This window comes from Somniosus microcephalus, chromosome 6 (genome assembly GCF_052327205.1).
Source record: "Somniosus microcephalus isolate GS21.2 chromosome 6, FLI_Smic_1.0, whole genome shotgun sequence".
Classification (NCBI taxonomy): domain Eukaryota; kingdom Metazoa; phylum Chordata; class Chondrichthyes; order Squaliformes; family Somniosidae; genus Somniosus; species Somniosus microcephalus.
The window spans coordinates 78,988,850-79,013,073 of record NC_140992.1 but is presented as its reverse complement, the minus strand read 5'-3'; the positions used below and the strand labels follow the sequence as shown (position 1 = coordinate 79,013,073).

Sequence of the window (24,224 nt, the reverse complement as noted above, 5' to 3'; positions counted from 1 at the left end):
TGGAGCATAAAAGGTGCCAGGTAACTGGTTATGCTGTGGAAATAGGTTTGATGGGCCCTATATGCCTATGCGAATATACATTCCATTGATCAGTAGATGTCAGTGAATTGAGTGTTGACTGCCAGCTATTACATGAATCGTGCCAACTGTAGAAAGTGATTTTATATTCTGTGTGGGTGATTATTGCATGCAAACAGATAAGTGACAGAGATTCCTATATAAGCAAACACAGTTCAGGTATGAGAAAATGTATGGGAATTCAAATTGTATGGGGGAAATGCATTTATCTAAAGGGGGGGCAGGTCTTGACTTTATTATTTGCCCATGTTACAATTTCAGTCTGCCATTTATAGCTGCTTGGGTTCAGTGGTGTCAGTTGCTGTCATAAATGGATCGCACATCCCTCATGTGTTGGAGTAGATACTCATTGCCCAATATCTACTTATATACAATAGCATAATCCAGGGGTGTAACGGTGGTACTTCCTGTCATCTGAACTAGATACTTGTGTGTTTCATGCATACAGTCACGTGCCTCTCCAAATCTTTTTGAAGGCAGACGGAAAAACATGAGACTCTGGCAGAGCCACCAAAGGACTCTTATATCGATGTACATAATTATCTAACAGAATGAATCTGTACCTGTGTTCGTTTTACTACACGTAAATAGCGCGGTCTCTGTAGGATTAAGACCAAACGCGATGACGTCACCACGTAGGTCACGTGTCGTTCCCAACGGCGGGAAACGTGATGATGTCAGACTGAGGAGCCTCCTCTCTCAGTCCTCGTGGAGCCAGCATTGAGCATAGACCTGTTAGTTAGTTCTCCTGCGTTTTGATTGTTACTTCTGCAAAACCGTATTAAACTTTGTTTGGTTGGCAGACTGACTCGATCTCAGTCCTTTGGTTAGGAATCTAGCAATTCCTACAAGACCATGTACAAATTGTTAAACAAGTGAACATGCGGAGCAACAGTAAAGATCAGACTCCCGCTAATCAATCGGTACAACTTGTCTTCATGTAATACAAAAGCCATGAACACTTTCTGTGGCATAGTGGTTAGCACGGTGGCATAGTGGTTAGCACTGTTGCCTCACAGCGCCAGGGACCCGGGTTCGAATCCGGCCTCGGGTGACTGTGTGGAGTTTGCACATTCTCCCCGTGTTTGCGTGGGTTTCCTCCGGGTGCTCCGGTTTCCTTCCACAGTCCAAAGATGTGCGGGTTAGGTTGTTTGGCTATGATAAATTGACCCTTGGTGTTAGGGGGATTAAATACGTGGGGTTACGGGGATAGGGTGGGATATGTGTTGGTGTAGGGGTTACGGGGATCGGGTGGGATATGTGTCGGTGCAGGCTCGATGGGCCGAAATGGCCTCTATCTGCACTGTGGGGTTTCTGTGATTAATGGGGCATATTGCTTGAATTAAACAAAGTAAGAGAACAGTTGCTACTGGTTATGGTACTGGACTAGCAATTGAAAAATTGAGTTCAAATCCCAACATGGCAAGTTGTGATTTTTTTTACAATTGGTAATTTGTGGGCTAGCAGCAGAAAAAAAAACAACTGGTTCACTAATGTCCTTTGGGGAGGGAATCTGGCACCTCTACTTGGTTTGGCTTATATAGGATTCCAGTCTTACTCCATAGAACAGCTAGGGATGGAAATGCTGCCTTGCTGGTGTTGCCCACTTCCCAAGAACAAATATATTTTAAAACTCTAGCTTCCTGCATTCTCTTGAGCCTAGCCAAAGTTAAACTTCTGGTTTAAAACTTGGTTTTACAGCTTTGCTGGACCCGACGGCCAATATATGGGTCTTCTATTCTCCATGTCTTGGCCCTCCACCCCTCCAAATCCAGTGGTTGGCCAGAACAGCTGTTAATCAAGCCTGCTACTGCCTTTTGAAATTGGCTTTATGCAAAGCTCAACAGGAAGAAACATTAAATCCCCTTGAGGTGTGAATGGTTGCTGGGATCACTTGAGAATGGAGTAGATTTCCAATACTAGGTTTCTATAGCAGGTGGCCGATCTGCAGGGCCATTTTATGCCTGGGTGGCAAGTTGAAAATTACCCCAATTACTCCTTTAATTTTTCCTGATTTGAAACTGTTACCCATGACAATGTCTGGCTTTAATGCATATTTTCCAAATTGACACTTCATTTTAAGCCAGTGAAAAATAATTTGTTTTAAAACACATTTAAACATAGTTCCATTTAAAAAAAAAAAAAAAAAAAAAAAAAATTCCTTGAAGAGAAGAAAAAGTCTCAAATCCCAAAACGTGACAACCCATTAGTGTTTTTTAATGCTATTTAGTGCTGAGTGTTTCAGCAATTCATTGATGTAGATTATAAAATACTGTCATTTTATTTTATGGTCAGATGTAGAAGCAATGATTAAATATTTGGAGATGACACTGTAATAGCTTTCTAAGCTCCGAATCTTCAATTTAATTTGGATTTACAAAACAATGGTTTTATTTCAGTCCCAGTGCCTATTTCCCTAACATTGCTCACTGTGAGACGTTGCAATGCACTACATTTATAGTTTGATATTAAATGCAGCTGTTTCTGAAGTATATGAACTATATATAATAATGAATGTAACCAAATAAATAATGCATGTTTTGTTCTATCTTAAGGGTGAAGTGGAGCAAATTGCCATGATGAAGCCAAAAGGCCAAAATGAGCACAGTGAGGGTATGCTAGAATATCTAGAAGACATAATTGGATCAGAACGACTGAAAGAACCAATACAGGTCCTCTGTCGCAGAGTTGAGATTTTGAATGAGCAGAGAGGAGAAAAGGTAAATTTGAAGCTGTTTTGAGTAAATAATCAAATGTAGCATTCTTAAATGTAAAGTCTGCTGTTATCACAATTAAGTTAACTAGTGCTAGCAAGATGGTTTTCAGGGATTTATAGTACTGAAGTTTGTGTTTTTATTGGCTTTTCAATGATTCTTGGAAACTTCCTGGTAACAAAATATTTGGATCAATGATAAACTGCTATGCTGAACACTCCACTTTATCATTGATGGATAATAAACATGCTTTTGTAATTGTTATAAAGCATGGGTACATATTTAAAATTACCCTTCTGTTTTAGGTGAAACTAATTTGATTGGTTCAAAGATGTTGAAATAACTTATTTAAAACCTATACGGTGGTGTGCATTCAAAAACAGTTTGTTCTGTACACTAGTGATTGACTTGAATTTCATTGTGAAAATATAAACTTGTTAAATTTTTCTTATTTTAGCTTAATAGGGTTAAAATGGTGGAAAAAGAAAAGGATGCGTTGGAAGGAGAAAAAAATTATGCAGTTGAGTTTCTTGCCTTGGAAAATGAGATTGTGAAGAAAAAGAATTGTGTATTGCAGTATTACATGTATGTATGTTAATTTTTCTGCTGCAAAGGACTGCTTTGATTCTATTTAATTAATATATTGCCTCATCTACATTTTAAAACAATGTAACAAATTCTAGAAGTACTGATTTGAAATGCTTATTTGCAATTACTGTTTTTGTTAGTTCCCCTGGTACTAATAGGCGCATGCATGCAATTTCTTAATAACTGGGCACCTTTATTTCATTTTTCCAATCAAATTGAGTATTTCTGCTCTAAAAATGCATACAGCTGCTCTCTTAGGAAAAGTTAGATTTCTGGCTGAGCTGAATCTAGACTATTTGCTTTAAATATGTATTTTCCCCCCTCATCAGCCATGATATGCAGAAAAGGATAGCTGATATGGGAGTACAAAAACAAAAAATTCAAGACGACACACAAGATACGCGTGACAAAAGTGCCAAACTTGTGGAAGATGTAAAAGTCAAAAATAATGCTTTGAAGCTTCTTGAAAAGTAAGACGTACTTGTTTATGGTGGTGTTCTCTCATATTTTATATTTAATGTGGAAAAATCATTGTGTTGGTATGCTGCTGTCATCCAACTCCTTTATGGTTGGAATGTAACTCAATGTTTTGGCTTTTGTCTTCACCCCACAACTGAGGGTTGTTGCCCAATTACTTTAAAACATTTGAGGGTGAAATTGTAGATAATGAAGAGATCATTCAATGTCCACGTGAGTAAAAACAAAAATTAAGAACATAAAATATGCATTGAAAAAAACAGACCATTTTATTTTTAAGGCCTTTTCTTTGAGATAAATGGCTCTACTAACTAATTTTGTGAAGAAAAGTTCTGTAATGTGTTTCCCCCACCCCCACCTTCTCTAAAGGTAAATTGAGCAGAACATTTGAAACAGCAAGTTGGGAACTATCATCACCAGTGAATTAAAAACTAGAATTACAGATATGGTGAATCTGTCTGAGACATCTCACAATTGACATTTTAGTCATAGTGAAGGGTTTTGGGGAAATTCAAACTGCCAACAGTTCATGGATCCTTCTGGTTGGCTTTAGCTGCTAATTCTGCAGTTACTAAACCCCAGTTAGATTATGTCTTGTCAAGAAGTATCATCCTGCAAGTATTCCTGCAGAACAATTTCACATTCAGGTATAACCACTTCAACGTGTGTCTTCTCCTTTCCTATCCACTTGTTCTAGCCCTAGTTATAGGCATGAGGTAATATTATTAGGTAAGTATAAAATGGCAGCTTTTGCTTCAGCATATCCTCATTTATTATATTAGCTTGTTAAATGCAGTCATTATGTCTGTCCTGAATTTGTTTTTTTTTGTTTCAATGTGGATGTATAATAAAGTATTTTACTGTACATTATTTTGATACTACAAACTGACTCCATCCTGCCTACAAGTTCATTTCATCCAACCACAGGACCTCAGACTTCAACTTGGAACTCTCTCATCATCTCCCTATCCTCTGTTTACAACCAGGACATGTCTCTCCTAATCTGCTATACTTGCATAACCTGAATTCACTCTGTGTCCACTCACTTGTGTGTTTTGACTTGTGGCTGCAGACCCGAGCTGATTTGTTTCTATCTCCTACTGTTCCCATTGTCTCGATTACAAAGCAGGCCATCTCTGACCACTTCCTAGAATCCCTCGCCATTCATATCATCCCTACCTTAGGGAGAGGCCATGATCTGATTTGGCAAGAAGGACCACACACTACTGCGGTGGTTTTAGCGGAGATGATGATGATAAGTATAGTCAGGATGGGGAGGCTTCAATAAGAAGGAAGGTGTTGCCAACCATGAGCCAAGTTTGTCAAAACCAGGGTGTCGGTGCATTCGGCCACAATAAGGTCACGGATGACGAGGGCCTTCTTCACGAGTGAATGGACATTCTGATGGGAAATATGGAGAGGGTTGATGATTGGCTGGCAGAGTCCAAAGGGGGCAATATTGGGTGGGCTTAGTGATTTGAAGAAGGTTGGCGAGATTAGTCCCTAGTGGGTGCAGTGTGGAAAAGTTGGCAAGGCAGGAGATGGCACAGTTGGGGTTGCCTCTGCTGCAGAGACCCTCTTCCCTTTGACCACTAAGCCAAACTTTTATCAATGTTCCACTCTAAACCAGCATCTTTCTCTTCTATCGCCCCTTATGCCCTCCAGAAGATCATTTTATCCATGAGATCCACCTCGTGCTCTCTCGACCCATTCCCACTAATCTGCTTGACCACCCAGCATCCATTCCTATTGTCCATGCTAGCAGACATTTTAAATGGTTACACACACACACACTCTAAAACGTCAACCCCTCTGTTCCACTTCACATCGTCCTTTCTTTCCCAAAGTCCTTGAACATGTCGCCTCCCAAATACTTACCCATTTTTCCCCTCGACTCCATGTGTGAATCTTTCCAGTCAGGTTTCCAGAAATGACTAATCTAAGACTTTGACTGTGGTGCATTATCCCCCCTTGGCCTCTGCAGCCTTTAGATGTGACTGACCACACCATCCTCCTCCAATGCCTCTCCTTATCCAGCTCAGTAGAGCTGTTCTTGCTTAGTTCCACTCTTGCCTATCCAATCATAGCTAGAGAATCTCTAGCAGTGGCATCACTTCCTGCTCCCACATAGTTGACCTCTGGACCCTCCCAAGATTTTATCCTTGTCCCCCTCCTCTTCATCTACATGCTCCCTCTTGGCCACATCATCCGAAGGCATGTGGTCTGATTCCACATGTATGCTGACGACGCCCAGCTCTATCTCCCTTCCGCTGTCTCTATTGTCAGACTGCTCAGCCGACATCCAGTCCTAGATGAGCCACAGCTTCCTCCAGTTAAACAAAGCCATCCTCTTTGGGGCCACAGCAAACTCCATACCCTCGCTCTCAATTCCATTCTCCTCCCGGACATTGTTTCAGGCTGAACCAGACTGTTCGCGACCACGCTACCCTACTTGAACCCAAGTTGAACTTCCGACTCTATCTATATCCTCTCTCTCAAAAAGACTGCCTACTTCCACCTCAGTAACATTGCTTGCCTTGGCCTTTCTACAGCTGAAACCCTAATCCATGCCCCAGACTCAACTACTCCCAATACTGGCCAGCAATTTATTCTCCACCCTCTAAGTTCAGCTCCTCCAAATATCTGCTGCCCGGATCCTATTCTGCACCGTTCCGCTCACCCATCACCCCTGTTTGCGCTGACCTACACTGGTTCCTGGTCCCCAAAGCCGTAATTTAAAAATTCTCATTCTTGTGCTTAAATTCCTAATGGACTCTCCCATCCCCACTCTCTGTAGCTGCCTCCAGACCTGCCAGTGTGATTTAATAGAGGTGTTTACAAGGGGGTTGGAGCCCAAGAGTCTTCCTGCGATTGTGCAGGGCTTTGGTGAGACCACATCTGGAGTACAGTGTACAGTTTTGGTCTCTGTACCTAAAGAAGGATATACTTGCCTTGGAGGTGGTGCAACGAAGGTTCAATAGATTGATTCCTGGGACAAGAGGGTTGTCCTATGAGGAAAGATTGAGTAGAATGGGCCTATACTCTGGAGTTTAGAAGAATGAGAGGTGATCTCATTGAAACATATAAGATTCTGAGGAGAATTGACAGGGTAGATGCTGAGAGGCTGTTTCCCCTGGCTGGATGCTTAGTCGTTGAGTAAATTCAAGCCTGAGATCGGTAGATTTTTGGACTAAAAGGGAATCAAGGGATATGGGGATAGGGAGGGAAAGTGGGATTGAGGTCAAAGATCAGCCATGATCTTATTGGATGGGAGAGCAGGCTCGAGGGGGTCGTATGGCCTACTCCTCCTATTTCTTGTTCTTGTGTTTATAAAATGATAAAGGGATTTGATAGGTTATATACAGAGATACTATTTCCTCTGGTGAGGGGATTCGGAGCAAGCGGGTATAAATTATGGCTGGCTCAGTTGAGAGTGAAATCGGAAAGCTTTTTTCCACATACAGGATAATGGAAATCTGAAACTCTTCTCAAAAGACTGGATGTTGGGTCAATTGAGGCAGACACTGAAATTGGTAAATTTTTGTTCAGCAAGGGTATCCAGGGATATGGAACAAAGGTACAGATCAACTATGATCTAATAGAATGGCCAAACAGGTTCAAATAGCTAAATAACCTACTCCTGTTCCTATAACCCTCCAAAACTGAGTTTATTCAACTCTAGCCTCTTGTGTATCCCTCGCTCCTTTTGCCCCACCATTAACGGCTAGGCCTGACCCCATCCACCTCCCTCTTCTCCTTTAAGACCCTCTTTAAAACTCACCTCATACCTCCTAATATCTCCTTTTTTGGTTTGTTAAGGTTTAATTTGTGTGGTTATGTCAAAGGTGCCACATAAATGCAAGTTATTTATTGTCTTTTTCTTATTATTTCTGGGTTTTTAAAACCAAAATAGTTGGAAAAAGCATATTGTGTTACTGAGGCATATAGACCAGAGAAGACCTACAATCAATTCCTGGCGTGTGCTTATAGCTAATCATAGCTTGGGCGGCTGTTGACCCTGGCAGAGCAGAGGGAAATGGGCTACGGTTCCTGCTACAGATTGCTATCCATTATCCTGGAAGTTTGAAGACTGGTTCTTGTTCAGCTGTGATGCCCTTGTAATCGAATAACCAGTCAAACTGCAGGCTGAAAATTCAAGAATGGGTACCTGAGGGTTGCTGTCATCTGTGAACCTACCTCGCTTGACTCTCACGTTCAGATAGGAGCGAGGAGGGGAGGGGTGTGAATTGCTATCCTGATTGTTACTAGGATAATGTGTGCAGAATATAGCCTATAAGTCTATTTAATAAATAATTGAAAATAGTTCTGTACATATACATAATGTTTTTTTATAGAAAACTAGGGAAAATTACAAAGTTCATTGAAGAGAAGAAGGAAAAGTTTGCGCAGTTTGATTTACAAGATGTCAAAGTCCGAGAAAAACTGAAACATTCAAAGAGTAAAGTGAATAAACTACAGAAGCAACTGCAAAAAGACATGGGGAAGGTAAAGTTTTGCTCACTTAAACATACAAATTAAGACAGGTGCACAGGTTGTGGGTGTCAGTTACGAGAAACTTCTTCATCTCCACATGACACAAACATTACTGATTTTATCAGTTGGGTAATTAAAGTGGTATGTTGTGGCTCATTTACCATATCTTATCTACTCCTTTCCCTATGGGAAAATGCCAGACTAGGATCAGAGGTTTGACATGAGCATGAGTAACTACATGCTTCAGTGTGTGCTTTTACCACAAGTGGCCATGAGGAGATCATTCTAGTTATAATCCATTTGTGGTTATTGCAGGTGTAATTTCCTTATGGCTGACACATATTTAAAGTAATTGTTAATGCTCCCCCTTTTCCCAGTACCATTGATTTTACTTCTAAGGTGCTTTAGCCCATCTGGAGAAACTGGACATGCACCAGTGAATCTCCCATGGTGGAGTCCATAATACTATTGCAAAATACCATTTGACTGTACATAACATGCACTCTGCCAGTACTAAGTTGAATCTTCCATCGCAGGTATGCGAGAGGTATTACATTTTGGTAAGAAAAATAAGGAAGTCGCATTATTTGGAAAATGAGAAACTAAATGGGGGTAGAGGAGCAAAGGGATCTTGGGAGTAAAAATACACAAATCACTACTTCCTGGAATTGAAAAGTAGAGACGTTATGCTAAACTTGTATCGAACCTTGATTAGACCACACTTGGAGTAGTGTGAAGTGTTCTGGCCGTCATATTATAAAAATGATATAGAGGCACTTGGAGAGGGCGCAGAGAAGATTTACAAGGATAATACCACAAATGTGGGGTTATACCTATCGGGAAAGGATGAACAGGCTGGGTCTCTTTTTCTTGAAAAGAGAAGGCTTGAGGGGTGACCTAATAGAGGTCTTTAAAATTATGAACGGTTTTGATAAAATTATGAAGGATTTTGATAGCTTTTCCACTTGTGGGGAAGAGCAAAACTAGAGGTCATTAGTATAAGATAAGTCACCAAGAAATCAAATAGTGAATTCATAAGAAACTTTTTTACCCTTTTACCCAGCGAGTGCTGAGAATGTAGAACTCTCTACCACAAGGAGTAGTTGAGGCAAGTAGTCTGGATGCATTTAAGAGGAGACTAGATGAGTATATGAGGGAGAGTGGAATAGAGGGTTATGCTGACAGTTAGATGAGAAAGGATGGGAGGAGGCTCAAGTGGAGCATAGACTGGTTGGGCTGAATAGCCTGTTTCTGTGCTGTATATTCTATGTAATCAGTTTCTGAGCAGAAAGCATTTTTTTTTTAATTGGGTGAAAGCAAATGACCTGCTGTGCTTGAATAGTGTTCTGTTGCCTCACAGCGCCAGGGACCCGGGTTCAAATCCGGCCTCGGGTGACTGTCTGTGTGGAGTTTGCACATTCTCCCCGTGTTTGCGTGGGTTTTCTCCGGGTGCTCCGGTTTCCTCCCACAGTCCAAAGATGTGCGGGTTAGGTTGATTGGCCATGATAAAAATTGGCCCTTAGTGTTAGGGGGGATTAAATACGTGGGGTTACGGGGATAGGGCTTGGGTGGGATGGCTGTCGGTGTAGGGACCGGGTGCTAGGGTTTGGATGATCAGCCATGATCTCGTTGAATGGCGGAGCAGGCTCGAAGGGCCGAATGGCCTACTCCTGCTCCTATCTTCTATGTTTCTATGTAATTAATGCTGCCATTCACCCACTGGAGTGTCATAGTATCTTTCCTCAATCTTTTTGATTCAGAAAGGGAACTGGCTCTCAAAAATGGGGAAATTTCCACATGTCCCTGCTTTCATTCAAGCTTTCTTTCGAACTTTAATCTTCTGTCCCTTCAAGCTTCTCTTTCGTAATGTTGGGCAAATGCAATTGTGTTTCAGGCTTAACCACGTAAGCACCCAAATTACCATTTTAGAGGTCTGTGCATACTTATCCAGCTTTTTGTACTTTGTTAATCTAGATGCTTTACTATATAGTGATACGTCATCGGTGCTATGATATTCAACTTGTGGTCATGCATATTTATGCTATAAACTGTTGCTTTTCCATCTATTTAATTTTCTTTTTAGTTAGAGGAGTTGAAGAATGTACCTGGTGATAGTGAAAAGACCATCAGAGAAGCAACAGCTGGAAAAGAACAGCTCGAAAAGAATAAAGTAGATGAGGAAAAGAAGCTAAGGAAAGTGATGGACAGTCTCAAACAGGAGACACAAGGATTGCAAGAAGAAAAAGAGGTTAGATATAAGTTTAGCTATTGTGCAGTAGGGGAGGGGGAAGTATGCAAATAAAATCTAATGGAAGTTATGGGGTGGAAAAGTGGATTTAAATATTAATGTTATCAAATATATCTTTGTGATGCTTGAACAGTAGTAAATAATCTTATTTCAGAAGATGGTTCTTTCCAAATCATATTTGGCCATGGCATGATAATACATAGGACCCCATTAAAGTACAAGAGACGAATATGCTTATGCAAAATAATGTTCAACTGTGGAAAAATCTGTTAGATCCGTGTGTTAATGGAGACACGGAATGCAGGAGTTGATTTAACAAGTGTTTACTTGTTTGTATTCCACTGTGTACATGTCTGTACATGCCTCGGCTGACTCCTCCCACGAGTCCAGGTATAAAGGTGACTGCTCCACAGTCCCTCTGTATTCTGGACTGGTCGACCACTCGAGGCACACCTTCATCCTCTTGTTAATAAAAGCCTGTTAGTTACTCGCTTAACCTCAGTCTTTTGAGTAATTGATAGCGCATCAATTTTATTAACAAGATTTTTTTATAATGGAGAAGATCCTCACCCCAGCATGCCTGGACTTAGACCATCGGGAGGCGGACGCATCCACCAAGTTTGCTCACTGGCTTAAGTGCTTTGAAAAATTCCTGATCACCTCCGCTGCAACGGTCAAATCGGATGAGGACAAACTGGATGTCCTGATCTCCAAAGTGAACCACCGAGCGTACTCTGTCATCCAGGACGCGACCTCGTACACAGCTGCTCAAGCTCCTCAAGGACCAGTACACGCGCCCAGTGAACGAGGTGTACGCCAGGCACCTCCTGGGGAGTCGTAAACAACAACCTGGGGAATCGACCGAGGAATACCTTCAGGCACTGTCTGTGCTTGGCCGGGCCTGTGGTTGTAAGGATGTAAAGGCCACCGTGTACACAGACGAACTTATCCGGGACGCTTTTGTGGCGGGCCACAGGTCCAATTACACCCGACAGCGACTGTTGGAGCAGAGTGACCTCGACCTCAACAAGGCCTCTGAACTCGCACTATCGTTGGACGCAGCCTACCGGGGCATGGATGCCTACTCCTCTGCACTGTGGACGCCGCGGGGAACGACAGCCTGGGACACGGTAGGACCGTCTCGTAGCGCCGTGCCATCCCAGCAACGGCCCAACTACCGCAGCAGTCCCAAGGCCAGAAATGCTACTTCTGTGGCCAGGCCAAACACCCCAGAGCGCGCTGCCTGGCGAAAAATGCGATCTGCTCGGGCTGCGGGAAGAAGGGACACTACGCCAGCGTCTGCAGGGCCAAAGCCACCCCGAACCCCAGCAGCGCCGCGTGTGAGCTGTGCGGGCCGCCATCTTGGGCCTCCCCAGCCATGTGCGAACCACCGGAACAGCAGTCATTTTGGACGCCTCCAGCCACATGGGGATCATGGACGCCGCCATCTTGGACGCCAGTCGCCATCTTGGCCCCCAACACCGCCTCATCTGATACCCGCAACGACACACCGACCCCTACGCTGGCCTCCGTTACGCTGGACCAAGCGAGACCGCACCAACTGGCCCGGTCCACAATGGACATTAAGGTAAATGGTCACGAAACAATCTGCCTTTTTGACTCTGGGAGCACGGAGAGCTTCATCCACCCCGACACGGTGCGGCGTTGCTCTCTCCCAGTCCTGCCTGCGCACCAGCGGAATTCTATGGCCTCCGAGTCCCAGTCGGCGGACATTGGCGGCTACTGCGTGGTGACACTCTTAGTAGACGGGACTGTGTATGATAATTTTAAACTTGTCGTCCTGCCCCACCTCTGCGCTGCCGTTCTACTGGGGTTAGATTTTCAGTGCCACCTTAAAAGTGTTACGATGGCGTACGGTGGACCCCTCCCCCCAGTCACAGTCCGCAGCCAGCAGCTTCCAAATTGCCCGCCGCGCACCAGGTGCAACCTCTCCACACTCAGAGTCACCCCCACCCCCCCCACCGCACTGTTTGCTAACCTCACCCCCGACTAAGCCCATAGCCACAAAGAGCAGGCGATACAGTGCCGGGGACAGGGTTTTCATTAAAACCGAAGTGGAGCGGCTCCTGAAGGAGGGGATTATTGAGGGCAGCACCAGCCCCTGGCGAGCCCAGGTTGTGGTCGTTAAGACCGGCGAGAAGCAGCGCCTGGTCATCGACTACAGCCAGACAATAAATCGCTACACCCTGCTGGACGCTTACCCACTTCCCCGCATAGCTGATATGGTCAACCAGATCGCGCAGTACCGCGTCTTCTCGACCATTGACCTGAAATCAGCGTACCACCAGCTCCCTATCCGCCCTGAGGACCGCCAGTATACTGTCTTTGAGGCAAACGGCCGCCTCTATCACTTCCTTAGGGTTCCCTTTGGCGTCACCAACGGGGTCTCCGTCTTCCAAAGGGAGATGGACCGGATGGTCGATCAAAATGCGTTGCAGGCCACTTTCCCATATCTGGACAATGTGACCATCTGCGGCCATGACTTGCAGGACCATGATGCAAACCTCGAAAAATTCCTCTGCACCGCGCAACTCCTGAACCTGACGTATAACAAGGAGAAGTGCATATTCCACACAACCCGCCTCGCCATCCTTGGCTGTGTTGTGGAACACGGAGTCATCGGTCCCGACCCCGACCGGATGCGTCCCCTTATGGAACTCCCACTGCCTCAAGGCCCTGAAGAGGTGCCTAGGGTTTTTCTCCTATTACGCCCAGTGGGTCCCCTACTATGCGGACAAGGCCCATCCGCTGATCAAGTCCACCTCTTTTCCCTTGACGGCAGAGGCCCGCTTAGCCTTCCACCGTATCAAGGAAGACATTGCCAAAGCCACCATGCACGCGGTGGACGAATCCATCCCCTTCCAGGTGGAAAGCGACGCGTCCGACTTTGCCCTGGCCGCTACCCTCAATCAGGCGGGGAGACCCGTGGCCTTTTCACGAACCCTCCAGGGCCCGGAGACCAGACACTCCGCTGTTGAGAAGGAGGCCCAGGCTATTGTGGAGGCTGTGCGTCGTTGGAGGCACTACCTGGCCGGAAAATGATTTACCCTGCTCACTGACCAGCATTCAGTTGCTTTTATGTTTAACAACAAGCAGAGGGGCAAAATCAAAAACGACAAGATCTTGAGGTGGAGAATCGAACTTTCCACCTACAATTACGAGATCTTGTACCGGCCCGGGAAGCTCAATGAACCCCCGGATGCGCTATCGCGTGGCACCTGCGCCAGCGCGCAGATCGATAGACTGCGGGCCCTCCACAATGACCTCTGCCACCCGGGGGTCACCAGGTTCTTCCACTTCATCAAGGCCCGCAACCTGCCTTACTCCATTGAGGAGGTCAGGACCATGACCAGGAACTGCCAAGTCTGCGCTGAGTGCAAACCGCACTTTTATAGACCAGACAGGGCTCGCCTGATAAAAGCCACTCGCCCCTTCGAGCGCCTGAGCGTTGATTTTAAAGGGCCTCTCCCCTCCTCCGACCGCAATGTGTACTTCCTCAACATTATTGATGAGTACTCCCGTTTCCCGTTCGCCATCCCCTGCCCGGACATGACCAGTGCCACGGTCATTAAATGTCTAAACGACCTCTTCACCCTGTTCGGTTTCCCCAGCTATATCCATAGCGACCGGGGCTCATCGTTTATGAGCGACGAACTCCGCCAGTACCTGCTCGCTAGGGGTTTTGCCACAAGCAGGACCACCAGTTACAACCCCCGGGGGAACGGACAGGTGGAAAGAGAGAATGCGACAGTTTGGAAGGCCGCCCTGCTAGCCTTAAAGTCTAGGGGCCTTCCGGCCTCCCGCTGGCAGGATGTGCTCCCCGATGCGCTCCACTCTATTCGGTCACTGCTCTGCACTGCCACTAACGCCACCCCTCATGAGAAAATGTTTGTGTTCCCAAGGAAGTCCACATCGGGGACATCGCTACCGCCATGGCTGACGTCCCCAGGGCCGGTCCTACTGAGAAGACACGTGAGGACCCATAAAACGGACCCCCTGGTAGAGAGGGTCGACCTCCTCCACGCCAACCCCCAGTACGCGTACATTGCGTACCCGGACGGGCGGGGGGACACAGTCTCCATACGAGACCTCGCACCCTCGGGGGCCCCAGTAACCCACCACCACCCGCCCCCCCCCCCCCCCCAACGATCCAATATCCAACCCCAGCAGACGGCACGCCTGGGCCCCGCGACCCGCTCGACACCCACGAGGACTACACACCAGTGCCCCAGCCTACGCGGGACTCGACGCCGGAAGCTTCACTACCCCTGCCGTCGCCACGTCGATCACAGCGGCAGACAAGACCTCCGGAGAGACTCCAATACACAAACTTTTAATACACTTCACCCTGCCGGACTCATTTTTAAACAAGGGGTGAATGTGGTAAACCACTGTTTGTATTCCACTGTGAACATGTCTGTACATGCCTCGGCTGACTCCTCCCACGAGTCCAGGTATAAAGGTGACTGCTCCACAGTCCCTCTGTATTCTGGACTGGTCGACCGCTCGAGGCACACCTTCATTCTCTTGTTAATAAAAGCCTGTTAGTTACTCGCTTAACCTCAGTCTTTTGAGTAATTGATAGCGCATCACTTATGCAAAATAATGTTCAACTGTGGACAAATCTGTTAGAGCCGTGTGTTAATGGAGACACGGAATGCAGGAGTTGATTTAACAATTGTTTACTGAACAAAGTCTGGAGGTGAACTGACAACACAAGACACTACACAGGCTTATATACCCGAGTGGTCACTACTGGTACTACAGTATACAGGGGCTTCAAAAACATAGTTCCTCTTAAAGGTACATACACTACAATTCCTCCCCTTTTAGATAAATAGTACATAACATTTTAAGTAATCATTAAATAACATTTTTACAAGAACAATAATATACACATTTGCTGAAGTTAATCAATTACAAATTCAGTCTCTCTGGAGGCTTCCTGACTCGGTCCGGATAACGCCTCGGTGGTATAGTAGGTTCTTCTGGCAAGGTCGATTCGGCTTCAGTGCTAGTGTCGGGTTCATCTGGTTCCAGTATCACCGGATCGGAGGTAGATACTATGGGTATCTCTGCTTCATCATTAGGCGTATAGAGTTGTGGTGTAGGTTGTCCCTTTTTGGATGACTCTATGATCTGGTCAGCATGGCGCCTTATTATGCTTTCTCCAATGTCCACGGTATACATCAGCGGTCCTAGTCGTGTGCAAATAGTTCCAGGCTGCCATTTCTCGGTACGGTAGTCCCGGGCCAAAACTGGTTGACCTATCTGGAAGGTTCTAGTTGGCCTTTCATTCATGCTTTGAAATTGCCGGTTCTCTACGTCCCTTCTGACGTTTGGCTTGACCAAATCCAGCCGGCATCTTAGTCTTCTATTGAAAAACATCATGGCGGGGGTTTGGTTTGTAACCACGTGTGTTGCATTCCTGTACGCAAACAAGAAGTTATCTACCTTATGTTGTAGATTTATGTCTTCATTACCCACGGCCTTTATGGCCTTCTTGAAGGTCTGGACAAACCTTTCAGCCAATTCATTGGTGGCGGGATGGTATGGGGCCGACGTGTAGTGCTTAACCCCATTGTTTTTTAAGAACTTCCTGAATTCTTCGGATACAAATTGCAGTCCATTATCAGAACAGATCTATTCAGGCAGCCCATTCCTGGCGAATATGGTCCTTAATACTGTGATGGTTTTTTCCGTGGTGGTGGAGGACATCTTTATTACCTCCGGCCACTTGGAGTGTGCATCAACCGCGATTAAGAACATTGAGTCCATAATTGGACCAGCAAAGTCGATATGTACCCTTTGCCATGGAGATGAGGGCCACTCCCATGGATGTAGAGGGGTTTGTGGTGGGGCGTTTTGGACCTTCTGGCATCCTAGACAGCTCTTGGTCATTTCTTCGATGTCTCCATCAATACCTGGCCACCACACAAACGCTCTGGCTAAGTTCTTCATTTTCACTCCACCCAGATGCCCCTCGTGAAGCTCCTTTAGCACTCTATCCTGGAGTTTGGGTGGAATCACCACTCTGGATCCACACATCAAGGTTCCTCGGCACACTGACAGCTGTTCTCTTCTTTGCGAGAATGCTGGCAACAGTGGTTCGCCATGTGCTGGCCATCCCTTCACCGTTCAATCGTAGACTCGTGAGAGAGTCGGGTCATTTCGCGTTTCCTTTTCAATGGTAGAATTTGTCACCGGTAGACATTCCACTATGAGCGAGTGGAATATCTCCACTGGGTCCATTGTAGGCGCCTCTTCCACCGTTGGCAACGGTAGGCGCGATAACCCGTCAGCATTCCCATGCTGTTTTGATCCTTTGTATTCTATGTCATATTGGTGTGCCCCTAGGAAAAGGGACCACCTCTGTAGCCGTTGCGCTGTCATAATGGGAACGCCCTTTTTAGGGTTGAATATGGAGACAAGGGGTTGATGGTCAGTCAACAAGGTAAACTTTTGTCCGTGTAGGTAATGGTTGAATTTCTTCACCCCCCACACCAGGCTGAGTGCCTCCCTGTCGATCTGGGCATAGTTACGCTCAGCTGAGTTCAATGAGCGTGACGCAAAAGCTATCGGCTGCTCCGAGCCATCAGGAAATCTATGCGATAATACCGCTCCCACGCCGTAAGGGGATGCATCGCACGCCAGTCTGATTGGCAGTGATGGGTTGTAATGAGCCAACACTTCCCTGGACGTGATCAAGCCTTTGCATTTATGGAAGGCACGTTTACAGTCTTCGCTCCATTTCCAAACTACTCCCGTTTGTAGCAGTGCGTTAAGCGGGTGCAGAACCGTCGACAAGTTTGGTAAAAATTTATGATAGTAATTTACTAATCCCAGGAACGACCTTAATTGTGAGACATTTTCAGGCGCTGGGGCCTTTACGACCGCTTCAAATTTTTTCAGGTGACTTATGCAACCCTTCTTCGTTAATGACATGGCCACAATATGATATTTGTTTCTGGAAAAATTCGCATTTGGGGCGATTTGCTCGTAAGCCCCGTTCTCTCAGCCTTGTGAGCACCTGCTCCAAGTTGGCAAGGTGCTGGTTGTCGTTTTCTCCTGTTACAAGGATGTCGTCTAGGTAGCATTGAGTCCCCGGAATCCCTTGCAGGACTTGCTCCATAGCTCTTTGCCAGATAGCCGGAGCTGATGCCACTCCGAAAACCAGTCGATTGTACTGGTACAGGCCTTTGTGTGTTTATCGTGAGATACTTTTTAGAGGCCTCCTCAACCTCCACCTGTAGATATGCCAATTTTGGTGAAACGTTTCCCTCCGGATAGTGAGGCGAAAATATCTTCTGGATACTGTACCGTGTGAAGAACCGGGTTTACAGTCACCTTGAAGTCCCCACAGATGCGAACTTTTCTCTGTTCTTCAGGTTTATCATTATTCAACGTTTTCTTCATGACCGGACGATGGGTGTTGCCCACTCGCTCCAATCTACCTTGGATAACACGCCTGCTTTTTCCAAATTCTCCAGCTCTGCCTCGACGGCTGGACGAATTGCGTATGGCACTGGCCTTGCCTTAAAAAACTTGGGAATTGCCGCATCTTCCACTTTTATTGAGGCGGTGGCGCCTTTCAGCGTTCCTAGTTCCTGTTGAAACACTTCTTTGGCGTTAGCCAAGATTTCTTTTAATCGTCCAGGTATGACGTCATCATCGTTTTTTTTTCTTACCGGTCACCGTCTGCCTGAATGGAGTGCCAGTCTAAACGTATCTTTCTGATCCATTCACGTCCCAACAACGGCGGACCACCATCTTGCAGAACGTATAAATACAACTTCTGTATTTCCTTGCCGTTGTATACAACAGGCACCCTTATTTTCCCTCTGGGGTATACTTTCTGCCCCGTATATGTCTTCAAGATAATGGATGTGTCTTTCAAAGGTATATGCGGAAATAGCCGCTCGTAATCCCGTCGACTCATGACGGTCAGAGTTGATCCTGTATCTAGCTCCATTTTGACTGGGGACCCCGCTATCGTGAAGGTAACCCAAATGGTCTGGTAATCTTCTTTGGCAATTACATTATGTAATTTGAGACAGCTTAGTCTCTTGTTTCCGGAGTCGCTATCGCCCTTCTGGTCTTCGGAGCTGCTGTCCGTCATCATTTGTACCTTTCTATACTTTTCCTTATTGACCTTTTTACTGTCAGCGGATTTCTTTCCAGATCTGCATACACGTGCAATGTGTCCCATCTTTCCGCATTGCCTGCATGCTTTGTCCTTGAACCAGCAGTCCTTCTGGTCATGGGTGGATCTGCCGCAGCGATAACATCTCTCGAAACCCCGTGTCATTTCATGGGTGCCGAAGTCCTGTGGCTTTTGCTGTATCTCTGCAGCTCCTCTTGCTGCTGCTTCGTATGATACAGCCACACTGAAAGCCTTGTCCAGTGTCAAATCTTTCTCAGAAAGTAGTCTTTTCTGTGTTCCTTCGCTTAGGAGACCGCAGACGAATTTGTCTCGTAGAGAATCTGCCAGTCCTGCCCCGAATTGGCAGTGCTTTGACAGCTTTCGTAATTCGGTGAGGTAATCAGCGTCACTTTCATTCTTGTGCTGATTCCTCCTGAAGAATTTGAATCGTTCCGCTATCAGCAGCGGTGTTGGGTTTAAGTGCTCCTGTAAGGTATCAACAATCTCCTTAAAATTCTTGTCCATCGGTTTGGCTGGAGTGATCAAGTTTCGTAACAGCCCGTGTGTCCTTGCGCCCATCAGATTTAGAAGTACCGATGCCTTTTTATCATCCGCTACTTCATTCGCCTTGCAATATACCTCCACTCTTTCCACATATGTGGTCCAATCTTCTATATCACTATCGAAAGCAGTAATATTGCCAGTCTTCGGCATCTTGAAAATCTAAAATGGCGCTTCCCGCGCTTTTCTTTCTTCCCCGCCGAGTTAAGATGGCGCCTCCCGCTGCTGCCAACGCTGTTCTCCGCGGTTCCCGTTGCGACCTGCAGCTATTCGCGGTATTTCTATATTTTTTAATATATCGCTTCAATAGTTTCTCCGTTACTTGGAGAACCGTTCCCGTCGTGGATCGGACCCTCTGGGACTTTCCCCTCCCTCTGCTCGGTCCGAACGCCGACCTGCTTTGCAGCACCGGCCGCGCCCTGAGTGCTCCACCCTCTCTCTCTCTTTGCTTCTGCTTCCCGACTCGCTGCCCGGCCCCGTTGCAGAGCCACCCGATCGAGCTCTAGCCCGCCGCAGCCCAGGAAGGATCAGTGCACTACCTGCCACCAGCCCGTTTAGCTGGGGAAACCACAGACTGGAGACCAAGCCTGGCCCTCGTTTTCGAGTTTCTTCGAGTTATTTTCTTTTTTTTTCTGGCTTCGACCTTCGTCTGAGGAATCGATCCCCTTGAGGTGCTGCCGAATTGCAGATAAATTCGTTTCTAACTCGTCACCACTGTTAGATCCGTGTGTTAATGGAGACACTGAATGCAGGAGTTGATTTAACAAGTGTTTACTGAACAAAGTCTGGAGGTGAACTAACAACACAAGACGCTACACAGGCTTATATACCCGAGTGGTCACTACTGGTACTACAGTATACAGGGGCTTCAAAAACATAGTTCCTCTTAAAGGTACATACACTACAAAATCTATGTTCAAATTAAATATCTAATATATTTCAAAAAGTCAACTTTTACTACCACCCTGCCCCAATATAGTCATAATAATGTTTCTGTTCTTATGGTGGATTTTGTTTCTTATAGGTGAATGAGAAGCAGCTCATGGAGTTGAGTAAAGCTGTAAATGAGACCAGGTCAAAGATGGATGTGGCTCAGTCAGAACTAGATATCTACCTTAGTCGCCACAAATCTGCTTTGGGCCAACTCAACCAGGCTAAAGAAGCCCTGGCTACTACTATTAGTACACTTAAAGAAAGAAAAACAGCAATTAAAGAACTGGAAACCAAAATACCACAGAGTGAGCAAGAACTACGAAAGGTGAGATAAGTGAGCTTGTGTGCATTTTGGGTGCAAGTACATTTTAGCAAATATTGAATAATTTGTATTAAGTTATGATTATTGGCATGGACTAAAATTTGCACAGATACAGCACATAATGAAAACACCAAACAAATGAGTTTGCAAATGATTGCAGTTGTGTATTTAGAGGATACTGAATAGGAGGCTGTTGATTACTTTGTATTGAGCAGTTCCATATACTCTCAGGAGGAACAAATTTCCAAACTGAACCACATGTGGCCCCTGAGCACTGGCAATCTAATCTTCAAAGTGCAGACAACTTAATCCTACTTGCACTTATTATTTACTGGTTTGTTTGAATTTTGTGGGTCTGGATGGTTGGAAAGTATTGTTTTTAGCACTGTTGCTTTTTGGTGGATGAAGTCTAAATTAGAAGACTAACATCTGTTACTTGCAGCAAATTTGATACAAGTTAATGGGAACACTGATTTTAAACTCAGATTTTATGGCATGCACCTGTGTGATCCATGGAGGCAAAAACTTGGCCAACCCTGGCTTGACCCATAAGTGAATTAGCAAGTCATTTATAGAAGTCGTATCTACCGATGTAATATATTGTATTTAATACTTTCTTGTGCCCTATCCAATTTGCAGTCAGCAACAAAGCAAAGGCATTCACCAAAGAAAGCTGCCCACCAAGATCTCTCAATCTCTGGCAAGAAGTTTGGCATTTTTGACGTTCAATTGAGATCAGTGTAATTTAGTAGGAATTCCATAGCATGAGTTGCTTTGACGTCAACAAACTGTCTAAGCAGCCAATCACAATGCAGAATTCTCAGGCAGGGAACCAGGAAGTGAAGAAGCTCCTTCTATTCTGACTTTTTAAAAATGTTATAGAGAGCAAAACTAAGATTGGGGCTCTCACATGGGGAAAAAAGTAAACCTGAAAAAAATGAACAAACTTTTAAAAATACATAAATTCTTTTTATAAAATTTCTTAAAAACTGAAATTGTTATTATAGTGGAGAAATTTGGCACTCCACAAAATTAAAATCAGTTTTTCAGGGCTATAATGTTTGTTTAGCAGTTAAAACCCCAGTTAAACCTAATCCAACAAGGTCACTTTTAATTGGGTATTTAACCGTGGTATTACCATGGAAAAGCCCAAATGTTTGTCGGTGTCACTGATTACACTGATTGCCGGCTGTTGGGGGTGGGTGGCTACAGCGCAGCCAGTGACAGAGCAATTCGTTCGCTGTTATTACCCACCGCAAATTCCGAGCCATTGTGTTTCAGTGTTGTGAAATCTGTAAGAGGTTATTCCATGAACTAATGTAAAATAGTGAAACTATTCTATTTTGTAAAGTATTAGATTATGTACAATTTTATTTCTACTTGTGACCAATTGTTTATATATTTCAGTAGTTCAGGTTTAATGGTATGGTAATAAAAAAAATATATACTTTTTTTGGATAACTTTATCCTATAATTTTTCTTCACAATACAGGAAACTTTGGTTTATCCGGAGGTTGTATGGCCGGAAACCTCGATCTAACGGCAGAAATCAGCAGCCGTTTTGTTAGGTTTTTTTTCTTCTAGCATTTTTTTAAACTGTCAGTCTCTGGAAAGCCTCTCTGAAGCTGTTGCTAAGCAACAGTGTTTGTTGTCCGATACGGAGATGAAAACCTCCGTATCCTTCAACATTAGCGCTGGTCTGTCCGGAAGTTTTCATAGATCGGCATCATGCCGGTGCCGGATATCGCGAAGTTTCCTGTACATGAACTGAAAATTTACAACGTGGTTGGCACAGTGAGGAATTTCTCTGGATCTATCAGCTGTATAACTGTTGAACTTTTAGAACAGTATAATAAAGTGTGGATTACTTTGCATCCTTTCTAGGATGAAAAGGAACTTGAAAAAATAATCCAATCTGAAGCTCAGATCCGGGATGGTGTTTATGAGCTGCGACAAAAAGTTGAAGAAGCGAAGAGCTCCCTAACAGTAAACCGCAGCCGGAATAGAGTTTTGGAGGCACTGATGCAGCAGAAGAATACTGGTAGAATCCCTGGAATCTATGGAAGACTGGTAAGGCGATTGTTTAAAGTATACGTGTATATACAAGTGCTGCTTACAGAAGAAACCAACATTCCCTTTGGGATTGACTTTTATTTGGTTTTTTTTGTGATATGGTATGTCTATGTTCTCTTAGGGTGATTTGGGTGCCATTGATGAAAAATACGATGTTGCTATCTCCTCCGGCTGTGATGCCCTGGATAACATTGTCGTAGGAACAATTGATACTGCTCAAGAGTGTGTTAACTTCCTGAAGAAACAAAATATTGGAGTAGCAACTTTTATTGGCTTAGATAAGGTACACTGAAGCGACTGTAAATTACAAATCTAAATTTAGATGTGGTTATTTTAATAATTATTTAACGTTGCAACTGTTGTATTGTGCTAACTTTTTATTTTCTTAAAACTTCCTCCAGATGAAAGTTTGGGAGAGAAGTATTGGTAAGATCCAAACTCCTGAAAATATTCCCCGCCTGTTTGATATGGTCAAAATAAAGGATGAGGCCATACGTCCAGCATTTTACTTTGCACTTCGTGACACACTTGTTGCTAAGGATCTAGAGCAGGCAGCGCGTGTGGCATTCCAGAAAGACAAGCGCTGGAGAGTAGTAACATTGCAGGGACAGATAATAGAGCAATCAGGTATGGCAAATGATGGAGTTGCAAAACGTAATGTAATTTGTTAGTGTCATCCTATTGACTGATGTACCAACTGGTGAATTATGTTTGCATTTTCAAATCTACGCCTTGCAATGTAACAATTTTAATTGTCCTTTTTGTCCAATCTAGTCATTTAAGCAAGGAATTGGTCATTATTTATGGTACTTTATTTGAAATGTAAACAGTCTGAAGGGCCTTTAGCAGAATTGTAACTGATTTTTTTTTTTGAAACTTTAATGTTCTCCAAGTTGATCTGTTTGAACACCTGCTGCATTTCAGATAATAAAAGTATTTAAAAAGACAATTTCACACTAGGGTCAATTTCAAACACTTGCTATTGGTGAAGAGAGTGCCCAGATTGACCTGTAGTCAGAAATTTACAAGCACAAGGCGATCTGAAAATTTCCCTAGCTGACATCAATAATTAATCCCAGGCTCTTGCTAATTTATTTACATATTTCAGAGTTTATAACCTTGAGAGAGAGAGAGAGAGAATAGCTTTAACCCAGCTGCATCTTCACACAAGTACATTGTGTTAATGCTATAAGACACTTGCAACTTCATGGGAGATTTACTAGTGTAATTTGTTTCTTTGTATGAATTAGCAATGGAGGTGCTAGCATATGTGGGCTGGATTATGGTCATGGGATGTACATACGTTAGCCCAGGAAATAACAGCACGAAAGCTCAGCTAAACGGAGCAAGCCCTGGGAACCAAATAGTAGTCTAGTCCCAGAGAATGAGGTAGGTTGCTAAAGGAATTTTGAAGATAACAAGGGTTGGAAATCCCCTCAGGCCCGTTCCGAACCGGAAGGCCTGAAATTGGCCTCCGGCCACAGTAACATTATTTGGGTAAGCTGCTGGTGCCTGCCATGCCTCTGCTGGCAACTTGCCTATTTTATAAAGATCGATGCAAGTCACAGGCTG

At 44.6% G+C, this 24,224-nt stretch overlaps 1 protein-coding gene across 3 annotated transcripts in view; it reads left to right on the top strand.

Annotated features, from left to right (window-relative positions):
* Positions 1 to 24,224, top strand: part of smc4 (structural maintenance of chromosomes 4) — a 78,979-nt gene that overhangs the window by 28,830 nt on the left and 25,925 nt on the right. For all 3 annotated transcript variants that reach the window (XM_085990410.1, XM_085990409.1, XM_085990411.1), the window contains exons 6-14: positions 2,634 to 2,798; positions 3,250 to 3,377; positions 3,710 to 3,850; positions 8,213 to 8,363; positions 10,435 to 10,599; positions 20,349 to 20,582; positions 22,464 to 22,649; positions 22,774 to 22,935; positions 23,054 to 23,279. In XM_085990410.1, coding sequence (XP_085846536.1) covers positions 2,634 to 2,798; positions 3,250 to 3,377; positions 3,710 to 3,850; positions 8,213 to 8,363; positions 10,435 to 10,599; positions 20,349 to 20,582; positions 22,464 to 22,649; positions 22,774 to 22,935; positions 23,054 to 23,279 — 1,558 coding nt within the window. The remainder of the gene's footprint in view (positions 1 to 2,633; positions 2,799 to 3,249; positions 3,378 to 3,709; positions 3,851 to 8,212; positions 8,364 to 10,434; positions 10,600 to 20,348; positions 20,583 to 22,463; positions 22,650 to 22,773; positions 22,936 to 23,053; positions 23,280 to 24,224) is intronic.